The sequence below is a fragment of the Dendropsophus ebraccatus genome, chromosome 10, assembly GCF_027789765.1.
Source record: "Dendropsophus ebraccatus isolate aDenEbr1 chromosome 10, aDenEbr1.pat, whole genome shotgun sequence".
NCBI lineage: Eukaryota > Metazoa > Chordata > Amphibia > Anura > Hylidae > Dendropsophus > Dendropsophus ebraccatus.
In genome coordinates, this window is record NC_091463.1 from 6,282,184 (window position 1) to 6,295,402 (window position 13,219).

Below are 13,219 nucleotides of genomic sequence, written 5' to 3' on the forward strand. Positions count from 1 at the left end.
ACTCCATGGTTACTGACTACATACAAACTGTACGTAGTCTGGGCCCCCAAGATTCGGCCCAATTTTTTTTTCCTACTGATGCACTCCAGTGTTCTAGAGCAGAGTGTTCCCTGATCTATGGCTCTCCAGCTGGTCCACAAATACAACTCCCAACATTAAGTGTTTCCCCATCCTGTTTCAGAACTACAACTCCCATTATGTCATGACAGCCAGTGGCTGTTAGGTCATCCTGGGAGTTCAGCAATAGCTGGACAGCCCCAGCTTGTCTGCCTGGGAAAGGTATGAGTTGTACTCCTGTAACAGCCAGAGAGCCCCAGCTTGTCTGTCAGGGAGGGTGGGAGTTATACTCATGTAACAGCTGGAGAGCCCCAGCTTTTGTTTCAGGGAGGGTGGGAGTTATACTCCTGTAACAGCCGGAAAGCCCCAGCTTTTGTGTCAGGGAGGGTGGGAGTTATACTCATGTAACAGCCGGAAAGCCCCAGCTTTTGTGTCAGGGAGGGTGGGAGTTATACTCATGTAACAGCCGGAGAGCCCCAGCTTTTGTGTCAGGGAGGGTGGGAGTTATACTTATGTAACAGCCGGAGAGCCCCAGCTTGTTTGTCAGGGAGGGTGGGAGTTATACTCATGTAACAGCCGGAAAGCCCCAGCTTTTGTGTCAGGGAGGGTGGGAGTTATACTCATGTAACAGCCGGAGAGCCCCAGCTTTTGTGTCAAGGAGGGTGGGAGTTATACTCATGTAACAGCCGGAGAGCCCCAGCTTTTGTGTCAAGGAGGGTGGGAGTTATACTCATGTAACAGCCGGAGAGCCCCAGCTTGTTTGTCAGGGAGGGTGGGAGTTATACTCATGTAACAGCCGGAGAGCCCCAGCTTGTTTGTCAGGGAGGGTGGGAGTTATACTCATGTAACAGCCGGAGAGCCCCAGCTTTTGTGTCAAGGAGGGTGGGAGTTATAGTCATGTAACAGCCGGAAAGCCCCAGCTTTTGTGTCAGGGAGGGTGGGAGTTATACTCATGTAACAGCCGGAGAGCCCCAGCTTGTTTGTCAGGGAGGGTGGGAGTTATACTCATGTAACAGCCGGAGAGCCCTAGCTTGTGTGTCAGGGAGGGTGGGAGTTATAGTCATGCCACAGGTTGGAGAACACTGCTCTGGAGAATGGTGGTCTCCAGTTCTTGTGGAGAAATGATGGTATTGTGCACAAAGTGCACGAAGTTTTTGTCCCAAATTGGGCACTATGTCACTGATGGGGACCCCCTGGTAATAACGGGGTTTCCTGGATGAAAAACTGTTTACTGACCCACTAAACCAGTAGTTACTGGGGGCTGCACTTCCATAGGCACATGGTGGGTGAACATCTGTACAATGATGGAGAACCCTTGGCCCTACAATTCCCATCATGCCTAGATAGCCGTAGCCCAAATCTTTAGCTCCAGGCAGGATGGGTATTGTAGTTCTGCAACAGCTGGAGGGCTAAAGGTTCCCCATGTCTGATCTATAACCTGCATACTCCAGAAACAGCACCACTCAGTTTGTATGTGTTATTACTGCTCTGTTTCATTGAAGTGAGTTGTAATACAACATACAACCTGAGAACAGGTATGGCGCTGTTCTTGGAGCAAAGCAGTCATGTTCTCCTAATCTTTGAATTAAAGGGGTTGTTCACCACAAATGTTTTTTCTTTCAAATTAGCTAGTGCCAGAGATTTGTAATTTACTTCTATCAGAAAATTTTCAGTCTTCCTGTAGGACATACAGCAGCTGATAAGTACTGGAAGTGGTGGATTCTTTCCAATCTGACACGGTGCTCTCTGCTGCCACCTCTGTCCATGTCAGGAACTGGCCAGAGCAGGAGAGGTTTTCTATGGGGATTTGCTCCTGCTCTGGACAGTTCCTGACATGGACAGAGGTGGCAGCAGAGAGCACCGTGTCAGACTGGAGAGAATACACCACTTCCTGCAGGACATACAGCAGCTAAGAACTGGAATACTTGAAATTTTCTAATAGAAGTACATTACAATTCTCTGGCATCAGTTGATTTAAAAAAAAAAAAATTTTGAGAACAAACCCTTTAAGCCTGTAACTTTGCTGGAATGTTTCTGTTTCAATAAGCTACCTCTTAGCTGTGAGATGTGTAATCTTTTATATAACTATATATGATGCAAAATTCTATTCAATAACAGCAAACAGAGATCCTAACATGGTGACTGAGTGATACACGGTATTGGTCAGAGGCTGAAGCTTTTGCTCGCTTGTCATTGAGCGCTCTCTGAGCGTGTGTCCATCTTAGCTTTATGCTCTATGGTCGTTGTGCAGCTCTGGTTTTCCTGGATTGTGCTGGAATCTTGGTGTTTAACTCTGTTTTTCTTTCATGCTCCCATTGTAGATGTCACCAGCTGGAGGGAGGGCGGTGGGAGAAGCATCACCGGTGGCATCTCTCCAACCGTCTCTCCTACTGAGTCGGGCAGCAAACCCACTGCTCCTGCAGATGGCGCCCCCTCCACAGCGCAAGCTAGTAGTGACCCCAAGGAGCTTTCGCTGCGCCCGGCTCAGCCCACCAGAAAAGGGGCTTCACAGTTCATGGGAAACACCTACCATCCGCCTACATACCATGACATGCTACCAGCTTTTGTAAGTATAACTCTGAATATTATATATTAGGGGCTTAGAACCAAAGTGACTGATGATTACTGATCCTGAGTTCCATCCTGTATTATACTCCAGAGCTGCACTCTCTGTACCTCAGTCTTCAGTCTTATCTCCTCCGGCATCCCCTGCTTGTTCAGAGTCTGCACAGGTCCTGCATTGTGGGAGTCTTCTATATGTTTATGATCTGTTCTTAATATGACCATCTTGTCTACTTCAGATGTGCTCTCAGCACCCTCCAGAACCCACTGGGACATTGGATCGAGCTTCCTTCCCCGTCCTTTCCTCCCAATCTCGCCTTGAACCTCGCGTACCCTTTAGACAATATCAGATGAACAATCAAGAAGGGTGAGTGATGCCCGTTCTGTGTACGCAGCACACCTGCCTCATATCTACATTCCCTCTTGTGACCTGTCCGCTCCTTGTGGTTTGATAACAGAAAAGAGAACAGGCCAAGCGGTGGCGGATTACGGCCTGTGCGGTCACAGCGGCCTCAGCCGGAGAGGGCTCCGCGAGCCACCATCATAAACGCTGAAGATCTTAAAGAACTGGATGACCTTGACAATGACGCTGAAGACGGCTGGGCAGGTGCGTGTCAGGGATCACCGGGCGCCCATGTCCTCTGTATCACAGGTGTCAAACTCAGGCCTCCAGCTATTACAAAACTACAACTCCCATCATGCCTGGAGAGCTAAAGCTTTGGCTGTCCAGGCATGATGGGATTTGTAGTTTAGCAGCAGCTGAGGGCCAGAGTTTTACCCCCCTGCTCTATATCATCCATAATCTGTCATCTCTCTGGTTTCAGGCCTTCACGATGAAGTGGATTATTCTGAGAAACTGAAATTCAGTGAAGATGAGGAGGAGGAAGAATCCCCCAAAGACAACAGAAGTAAATGGTAAGACAGTTGATTTATCTGGGGTCCGATATTAGCCATGTATTCTCCATTTAAAGGGGAACTCCAGCAAAAAATATCAACTGGTATAAGTTTTATATTTATAATTTACTTTTATTTTAAAATCTTCAGTCTTCCAGTACTTTTCAGCTGCTGTATGTCCTGCAGGAAAGGGTGTATTCTCTCCAGATTGACACAGTGCTCTCTGCTGCCACCTCCTACTCTGGACAGTTCCTGACATGAACAGAGGTGGCAGCAGAGAGCACTGTGTCAGACTGGAGAGAATACACCACTTCCTGCAGGACATACACTCACCGGCCACTTTATTAGGTACACCATGCTAGTAACGGGTGGTCTTCTGCTGCTGTAGCCCATCTGCCTCAAAGTTGGAGGTACTGTGCGTTCAGAGATGCTCTTCTGCCTACATTGGGTGTAACGGTTGGCTATTTGAGTCACTGTTGCCTTTCTATCAGCTGGAACCAGTCTGCCCATTCTCCTCTGACCTCTGGCATCAACAAGGCATTTCCGCCCACAGAACTGCCGCTCACTGGATGGTTTTTCTTTTTCGGACCATTCTCTGTAATCCCTAGAGATGGTTGTGCGTGAAAATCCCAGTAGATCAGCAGTTTCTGAAATACTCAGACCAGCCCTTCTGGCACCAACAACCATGCCACGTTCAAAGGCCTCAAATCACCTTTCTTCCCCATACTGATGCTCGGTTTGAACTGCAGGAGATTGTCTTGACCATGTCTACATGCCTAAATGCACTGAGTTGCCGCCATGTGATTGGCTGATTAGAAATTAAGTGGTAACGTGCAGTTGGACAGGTGTACCTAATAAAGTGGCCGGTGAGTGTACAGCAGCTGATAAGTACTGAAAGACTGGAGATTACTAAACAGAAGTAAATTACAAATCTCTGGCACTAGTTGATTTACAGACATTTTTTTTGCCGGAGTACCTCTTTAATTTTATATTCATCTCCTATTATCACAGTTTCTTTCAACTCTTGATTGTAGGATTCGGTTCTGATCCCGGCTCCTGACTGTAAATGTATATATGTATCCTACGCCAGGTCATGTGATCACTCTGTTGTTTTTACAGGAATGGCTGGGATGGCAGACGGCAGCGTCAGGTTTCCTTTAACTCCACAGACAGCACTGAAGGGAAGCACTCTATGGAGGAGGGGAAGGTATGGGGCGACCAAGCTGCACATCCACGGCCAACCAGAAGGGGGCAGGAACCTGTGCAGACGGCTCAGCGGAAAGCCAACAGCTGGGCTGCGGTAGCCGAACACCCGGTAGGAAGCCCGACTACTTATATCCATGCAGGGATTCATCCTTACTCTATGGCTTGGTAATAGCTTTGTCATCTTCGTCATATAGAAGTCCGCCCCAGCCACAGTGTTACGGCAGCCGTCTGTTGAGGAGAAGGAGCCTCCCAGGCAGAAGTTTGTCCCTTCAGAAATATCGGAAGCAGTCGAGCGTGCTCGCAAGCGCCGGGAGGAGGAAGAGCGCCGTACCCGCGAGGAACGCTTAGCTGCCTGTGCTGCGAAGCTCAAGCAGCTGGACCAGAAGACCAAACAGGCCTCGAAATCCGGCAATGAGACCCCAAAACGTATGGAGAACAAAGAGAACGAGGATCCCAGGTCTCCGGTCTCAGATCGAAGCGGCGGGCAGGAGAACGTACACAATTTCAGACGAGGTATGACCCTATAGGATAAAGCAGGGGTGGGAAACATTGGCTCTCCAGCTGTTGCAAACTACAACTCGCAGTATGCTTGGACAGCCAAAGCTTTAGCTCTTCAGACATGATGAGAGTTGTAGTTTTGCAGCAGCTGGAGCCAAGGTTCCCTACCCCTGGGATAAAAGCTTACACTTTATATAGCCATCCCTTTTCTCTGGAGGCAGCAGTGTGATCATGGTGACAATCCTCCGGCTCAAGCTGCAATGGAACTTTCACATGCTGTCACTTTCTCTCCTTCAAGTGAACTTCCAGTTACCTTCCAGTGAAATGTCTCTATCACTGATGGTCTGGGAGCCTTAAAGGGGAATTCCAGTGATCCCCCCCCCCCTTACTATTTTTTAAATCAGCTGATGTCAGAAAGTGTTATAGATTTCTAAAAAACTTCTATTTAAAAATATCCAGTCTCCCAGTTCTTATCAGCTGCTGTATGTCCTGCAGGAAGTGGTGTTTTCTCTCTGGCGTGACACTGTGCTCTCTACTGCCACCTCTGTCCATGTCAGGAACTGTCCAGAGCAGGAGAGGTTGTCTATGGGGATTTGCTGCTGTTCTGGACAGTTCCTGACATGGACAGAGGTGGCAGCAGAGAGCACTGTGTCAGATTGGAGAGAATACACCACGTCCTGCAGGACATACAGCAGCTGATAAGTACTGGAAGACAGGAGATTATTAAATAGAAGTAAATTACAAATCTGTACGACTTTCTGTAACCAGTTGATTTGAAGTATTTATTTATTTTTTTTTATAGGGGCTATCCGGTGCCTAAACTTTTTTTGATATTGTACCCAAGTTATATGGAAAATAATAAAGAGCCTCTGCTTAGCTCTCGGCACTCCTCCGGTGTCATCCTGACCGCAGTCACCGCCACCTCTGAGACCAACTCAGAACAGCACCCCATCTCAGTCAGAGATCAGTATGGGGGAGATAACCCCTTGTAATAGCAGTCTGTGGCTTGTAGTTCCCCTGCGGCCAATAAGCAGTGAATGTTTTGGTGCCGTCTGTCCAGTCCCTGGTTACAGATCACAGATTTCTGTCCTCCAGATTACTCCCAGGAATCTCCCTCTGAGTATCTAGAGGAGGAGCCTCCGGCCGCTCCCAGGGGTGAGAGCAGCAGCGAAGACGAATGCAGGGAGTCCGTGTCTCCAGTGCAGGAGTTTGGCAAGCACCAGAAGCTGATCCCACCTCGGTTCCAGAGGCAGCAACAGGTAGATCAGTAGATCCTGGACACTTACATCAGTTCCCCTTGCTTCATATATTCACCCCCCCTAATCCCTTCTGTGTTCTTTGAGAATTGTTTTTTTTTTTTTTTTTTTTTTAGGAGTCCAGTTATTTTCGTTAATAGACGGTCTATTAGGTGTCATTATAGAGACTGAAGTTTTTTAGTGTTCATTTAAAGGGGTACTCCACTCAAACATAACTTTCGATATGTTGCTGCCCATGGTGAGACTAAGAATTCTTTCTATACTTGTTATTATCTATTCAGTCTCCTTCCCCCAGTTCTCAGCTGCTGCTTTCTGCTGAAGACACACAAATCTGTGTGTGAGCTTTTCTCTGTGTCTCCCCCTTCTCCCCCCTCCCTTCTGAGATGGCTGATGTAAGTCCCTGGCAGGCTGTATCTGCAACATTGTAGCTTCTTTAGTCTGAGCTCTGAGGTCAAGTTGCTGAGGACCTCACTGTGGTTAACCCTCCCAACATTACAAAGAAGCTACAGAGTTGCAGATAAAGCCTGCCAGGGACTACATCATCTGTCTAAGCAGGGAGGGGGGAGAAGCGGGAGACAGAGAGAACAGATCACACAGATTTTTGCGTTTTTAGCAGAAAGCAACAGCTAAGAACTGGGAGCAGGAGACTGAAAAGATAATAGCAAGTATGGAAGGAATTGTTAGTGTCACCATGGGCAGCAACATATCAAAATGTTTGAGTGGAATACCCCTTTGAACTTCTATTTAGAGTTTACATATAAAATGAAATAGCCTATTCTCCAGAGCTTCGCTCACTATTCTGCTGGCTAATGAATTTGGTGCCCTACCTTGCCTCTGTAATGCAGGACGCTGTTGGTTACCCACCATCCACCTACAGATTGCAGTAGCGCCCTCAGTGCAGACGCTGAACCAATGTAGAATGCAATGAGCTTTCATCTGCTGAGCCTGCAGAATTGTGATTTCAGCTGTGGACTGTCTGTATGTGTGTGTCTTGAAGTACACAGTCTTTTCCTGGTCACGTAATGCCGGTTGCTCTCCTCCTTTGCCCGTAGGAGCAGTTATATAAGATGCAGCAGTGGCAGCAGCAACAGCAGCAAGCCTATGTGGCGTCTACCCACTCCAACCACCCGCGCCCCTATTATTCCCACCACCCCCAAATGTTGGGCTTTGATCCTCGCTGGATGATGATGCCCTCCTATATGGATCCCCGGATGACTCAGGGTCGTGCTGCTGTAGATTTCTATCCTTCCTCCATACATCCACCAGGTTTGTGCCCTTTATCATCATATATCATATGGGACCATGCAAAGTATCTCTTCAGTATAATGCATTGATGGGGAACCCTTGACCCTGTAGCTGTTGCAAAACTACAATTCCCATCATGCCTGGACAGCCTTTGGCTGCAGTCTAGAACCCTGTCTTCGGCTGTCTAGACATTATGGGAATTGTAGTTTTTCAAGAGCTGGACGTCTGAATGTTTCCCATGTCTGCTTTAAAGGGATAGTTCACCAAAATGTTTTTCTTTCAAATAAGCTGGTGCCAGAGATTTGTAATTTACTTCTGTTAAAAAACCCACCTCCATTCTTCCAGTACTTATCAGCTGCTGTATGTCCTGCAGGAAGTGGTGTATTCTTTCCAGTGTGACACAGTTCTCTCTGCTGCCACCTCTGTCCATGCCAGGAACTGCCCAGAGCAGCAGTAAATCCCCATAGAAAACCTCTCCTGCTCTCCTAAGACTGGAGAGAATACACTACTTTCTGCAGGACATACAGCAGCTCATAAGTACTGGAAGACTGGAGTTTTATATATATATATATATATATATATATATATATAATATATATATATATATATATATATATATATATATATATATATATATATATATATATATTATATATATATATATATATTATATATATATATATATATATATATATATATATATATATTATATATATATATATATATATATATATATATATATATATATATATAGAAGTAAATTATAAATTTCTGCCACCAGTTGATTTTAAAAAAAAAAAAAAAAAATTAGTGAACTGTCTGGGTTTTGTTTTATATAGCAAAAAGTTGTAAAATTTTCAATAAAATGAGTTGATTAACAAAAAAAAACAAAAACTACCCCTTTAAGGTGTTGTGAACTTGGCACACCCGTCCACTTATCAAATGATATGAACAGGATAGCGGGATGCCATACTGGTCCCTGCGCTAATCCGACATTTTGGATTTAATGGAGTTTGATGCTTGGCACGGAGCGCGCTCAGTCAACTGCCAATGTTTCCTGTTCCTTCTCTGCCCACAAAATAGACTTGTTTTCTTGCTAGGTGTGATAAAACACATGATCCAGCAAGAATCCGTGGGTGCAGGCTGCCAGCCAGACGATTGCCAGTCAGATCGTAGGCCTCAGTCTGCTGAGCCAGTGTCGGCATGGAGCCAGGACAGCTACATGCACCTACAGAGCAAGGCTTACTCCCTATCCCTGCAGAAGCCGATGGAGAGCGCCACAGATGGAGGCTACAGCAGGTAACCGATTTTAGATTCATTCATCTTATGTATAACTGGTTGACAACTGCCCTGTGTGACTAGGTCGCCTTGTCTCGTTTAAAGGGGTTATCCAGCGCTACAAAAACATGGCCACTTTCTTCCAGAGACAGCACCACTCTTGTCTCCAGCTTGGGTGGGGTTTTGCTGCTTAGTTCCATTGAAGTGAATGGAGCTTAATTCCAAACCGAACCTGAACTGGAGACGAGAGTCGTGTTGTCTCTGAAAGAAAGCGGCCATGTTTTTGTGCCACTGAATAACCCCTTTAATCTTTTAAAGGATCAAGGGTGAAGGGTGCAAATCCATAGTTGGCAGCAAAATGCTCTGACATAGATGTAGGGCCCTATTACATAGTCACAATCTGACATCTGGTCTAATTTGGGCAGATTACTCTGCGTAATGAAGACAACGATCAGGTAAAGAGCCGATCATCGGCTGATCGTTGTCTTTTTAACATGTTTAAGAATCATCGTCCGGTCATTGCATTGTCCCATCTCAGCCAGACAGGAAGTCCTCAAGGTGGCTGTGGTGAGCAGGGGACAGAGGAACGAGAAAGCAGGATACTGGGGGAGCCTGGACAGGTGAGTACATCTTTGTTCAAACCAAAGCAAGGGCTGCAGGGACATCACTAACTTAATTATATAAAATATATACTATACACAGCTCTGCAATACAAGCAGATTATCTAGCAGTGCATAGTCTAGCAGATCAGCATAGGTTGGTTGCTTGGCCTCAGGGTGAAGAGGGAAGTCTGCATAGTGATCAGTGTAATGAATGGAGGGAGCAGCATTGCTTCTAGTGGTCTCTTGGTTTAGTGGTCAGTGTTCTTGGCTTGCTATAGCAGTCCGATAGACTTTGGGATAGGTGCCGGCCCATCTGAAACCCCACTCACGCCGCAGTAAGGAGGAGACACCAGATCCCTGTAAACATGATTGATGGGACATACGGCAATGTGTATCCAGCAGAATGTTTCCTTGTACATTGGGAATACATGAGACTGGATGACCCCATGGAGTCTTGCTCTTTATATCATATCTGCATTGTGTGTTGCGATGTAGAAAGTAAGTTATCCTGACCCTTTTTTTGCTCCCTCTTAAGGAACGAAAACTCATACTGCTCCTTGAGGGAGAGGCCGGATGTTGTACACAACCACCAAGAGTCTTTAGAAGAGAGAGGCGAGGAATATCTTACTGGAAACTATGAAAAGTCTTCAGGAAGCTTCAGCAGCTGCATCTCACCTCAAAGAAGAGGACAGGAGAGTTCATACCATCTGGAGGGTGCCGCGGATTCTGGTGTGAGCAGAGGACAGCAAGGCAGCGCTCCGTGCCGGACCTCAGAGTTCATGAGTGAGAAGAAGCCTCAGTTCAATGGCTGGGGGTACGGACATCATCAGAAGTCTTCTGACACTGCAAGTAGCGTGGAGGAGGAGCCGCCCAAGGAAGAACATAATGGGGTGTCTGAAGCCTGGAAGAAGGAAGACCGAGGCAGCCAAGACTCTCCTAATGCAGCAGACTGGAGGAACGAGTCCGCTGTCAGCTCCTCTCCACCACACTCTGAGAACCTCGGACGGAGCCGTCGCACCGGTCCCATAAAGAAACCAGTGCTGAAAGCTCTTAAGGTGGAGGAGAAGGAGCTGGAGAAAAGCAAGCCTGAAACCAAGGAGCCTGCGAAAACCATGAAGGAAAAGCTGCTTTCCAGTGTGCCGAAAGTGGAGGCCGCCCTTGTGAGCTCCTCCACCAGCTCTATTGTGGAGGAAAAGCCCCAGTCCCAACTACTTGTCCAAGAACCCGAAAAAATTACCCAGGAGAAGGTTGAAAAAACTTGGGGCACAAAGTCGTCTGCTGCTCGTGAGTCGTCCGTCACCGTCCAGCCCCAGACTAAGAGGAACAACTGGATATTTATCGATGAGGAGCAGGCCTTCGGAGGCCGAACCCATGGCCGCGGGAGAGGAAGAGGATTCAGAGACTTCAGTTTCCGAGGCCGAGGTTCTGCTGGCCCTTACAACGGGCAGAGGGTCAACAGGGGGCGGGGGCTTCGAGAGTTTAACCCCACCGAGGATTTCCGGAATAGGGTATCCCGACGGCGCGGTGTTAGTGAAACTCACAGTGAAGGGTCTGAATATGAAGAGCTCCCTAAACGTAGACGACAGAGGGGGTCTGAGAATGGCAACGAGCCCCTTATGGAAAGAGAAGCCGATGACATCAGGAAAGGAGACTTCCAAGATTCTTGGCGGTCCAATAGAAATTACTCCGACGATTCCAATAGTATGGACTCTAAATCCAGAGCCCCAAGGGCTTTTGGGAGATCCCTTCCTCCCAGGCTTAGTAATAGCTATAGCAGAAGGCCATTCACCTCCAAGGAGTCTTCACACTGGAATGCCAAGACTGGAGGATCTACTTGGCAAGAGTATAATGGGCCGCCAGAGTCTTATGGTGTGCGGCACAACACTGATAGAGAGCATTGCAATGACTACAGCTACTCCGAGTCCATCAATCATAGGCGAGCGTATGATGAGACCCAAGGAGACGAAAGGCGGACGGTTTTCCAAGACGAATATTCTGATAGAGAGAGTCTGGACAAAAGATCTTTTGTTAGAAGGCGACCCCCACGTCAAGATAAACCCCCCAGATTTCGACGTCTTAGGCAGGAAAGGGAATCTGCCGGACATTGGAGCGGTGAAGAAATGGGCAGCACTGTGAGCACCCACGAGTACTGGCAGGCCCGTCCAAAGGTCCCCCTAAATGACCGTTCCGGGCTGCCCACCCGACGATCACCGGACCGATCCTACCACAACTCTGACCATGTGCATGAGGATTGGGAAACCGCATCGGAGAGCAGCGACTTCAGCGAGAAGAGGCCTGGAGATGCTGACGGAGATGGAAACCTGTCTGGGAACGGCTTCTCTGAGAAAAGGGAATTGTCCAAAAGGAGTTTCTCCAGCCAGAGGCCTCTCGTAGACCGACGCAAGGTGGAACCCTCTGGATATGATGAGAAGCCGTTAAAGGTTGGAGGGAACTCTCGTGACTACCAACAAAGCTCCTCTTCTGGGAAGACCAGGTGAGAAGGTGTATTTTCTGATGCATGATTGCGTGCGGTAGGGATACTTACATGCTGGAACCTGCATGGCGGGAAAGTGTTAGGAGAGGTTTGGACTGGATTACAGGTAGTTCCTGTTGAGGGATCTGCTTGGGCAACTGTGTTAAGGGGGAACTCCAGCAATTTTTTTTCTTTCAAATAAATTGGTGTCAGAAAGAACTAAATTTCAAATCTTAGTAACTATCTAATAATCTCCAGTCTTCCAGTACTTATCAGCCGGACTGGGACTAGGCGCCTTTATGATGCTAATCCCAGCTTGGCACTCAGTTACTATGAGCTAAGGCAACACATAGTAATCGAGTACTAATCTCATAGATCTATGTAGTACATATGTACCACATTGATCTCTATTAGGGTACATGCACACACGGCGGAATGGCGACGGATAACCCATTGCGCATTCCGCAGCTTTCACCCGGCCACGGATTCTATGCATGGACGGACGACGGTAAACAGCATAAGCATACAAAAATTCCAAGGTGCAAAATTGCTGATTTTTTTTTATTTTTTATTTTTGTCATGTCCAGAAAAATGGTAATAAAAGCCACATGCACGCAAGCAGTGTCCCAATAGTACAGATCATGGAGCAAAAAATGACTCCTCACACAGCCCCATAGACCAAAAATATTGAAGAACAATATAAAAGATTTTTTATTTTTTTTTTTTTTTTTTTATTATTAACCCCTTGCCGCATATGGACGTACCGGCACGTCCAAATCTGCATACAGTTCCTGCAGATGGAAGTGCCGTTAGGTCCACGGGATGACAGGGGCGCAGGAGCTGGACTGCTGTCATCCCCTGCGGGGCCCGGCTGTCAGTGATAGCCGGGCACCCGCCGCAACTGCCGAAATCCGCGCCGAGCCCGGCAGTTAACCCCTTAGTGACCGCCGATACGGCGGTCACTAATGGGCCGGCGCTGCAGTGCTTTTCATCTACCCCCACCGTGAATCCACGGTGGGGGGAGATGAAATAAGTGAATCAGACCCCAGATCAGCCCCCCCCTCCTAGTAGCCAGTCACTAACCCCCTGATAAACCATGAGTATATCTGTTCACAGCGATGGAAATGTAAAAATGAATTAAAACCCCA

General features: G+C 47.3%; 1 protein-coding gene across 5 annotated transcripts in view; it reads left to right on the forward strand.

Moving 5' to 3' along the window:
• The window catches only part of PRRC2B (proline rich coiled-coil 2B), a 33,590-nt gene that overhangs the window by 4,908 nt on the left and 15,463 nt on the right, over positions 1 to 13,219 (forward strand). For all 5 annotated transcript variants that reach the window (XM_069985777.1, XM_069985776.1, XM_069985778.1 and 2 more), the window contains exons 6-15: positions 2,379 to 2,623; positions 2,859 to 2,986; positions 3,078 to 3,226; positions 3,444 to 3,534; positions 4,633 to 4,828; positions 4,914 to 5,232; positions 6,313 to 6,476; positions 7,526 to 7,739; positions 8,819 to 9,017; positions 10,134 to 12,092. In XM_069985777.1, coding sequence (XP_069841878.1) covers positions 2,379 to 2,623; positions 2,859 to 2,986; positions 3,078 to 3,226; positions 3,444 to 3,534; positions 4,633 to 4,828; positions 4,914 to 5,232; positions 6,313 to 6,476; positions 7,526 to 7,739; positions 8,819 to 9,017; positions 10,134 to 12,092 — 3,664 coding nt within the window. The remainder of the gene's footprint in view (positions 1 to 2,378; positions 2,624 to 2,858; positions 2,987 to 3,077; positions 3,227 to 3,443; positions 3,535 to 4,632; positions 4,829 to 4,913; positions 5,233 to 6,312; positions 6,477 to 7,525; positions 7,740 to 8,818; positions 9,018 to 10,133; positions 12,093 to 13,219) is intronic.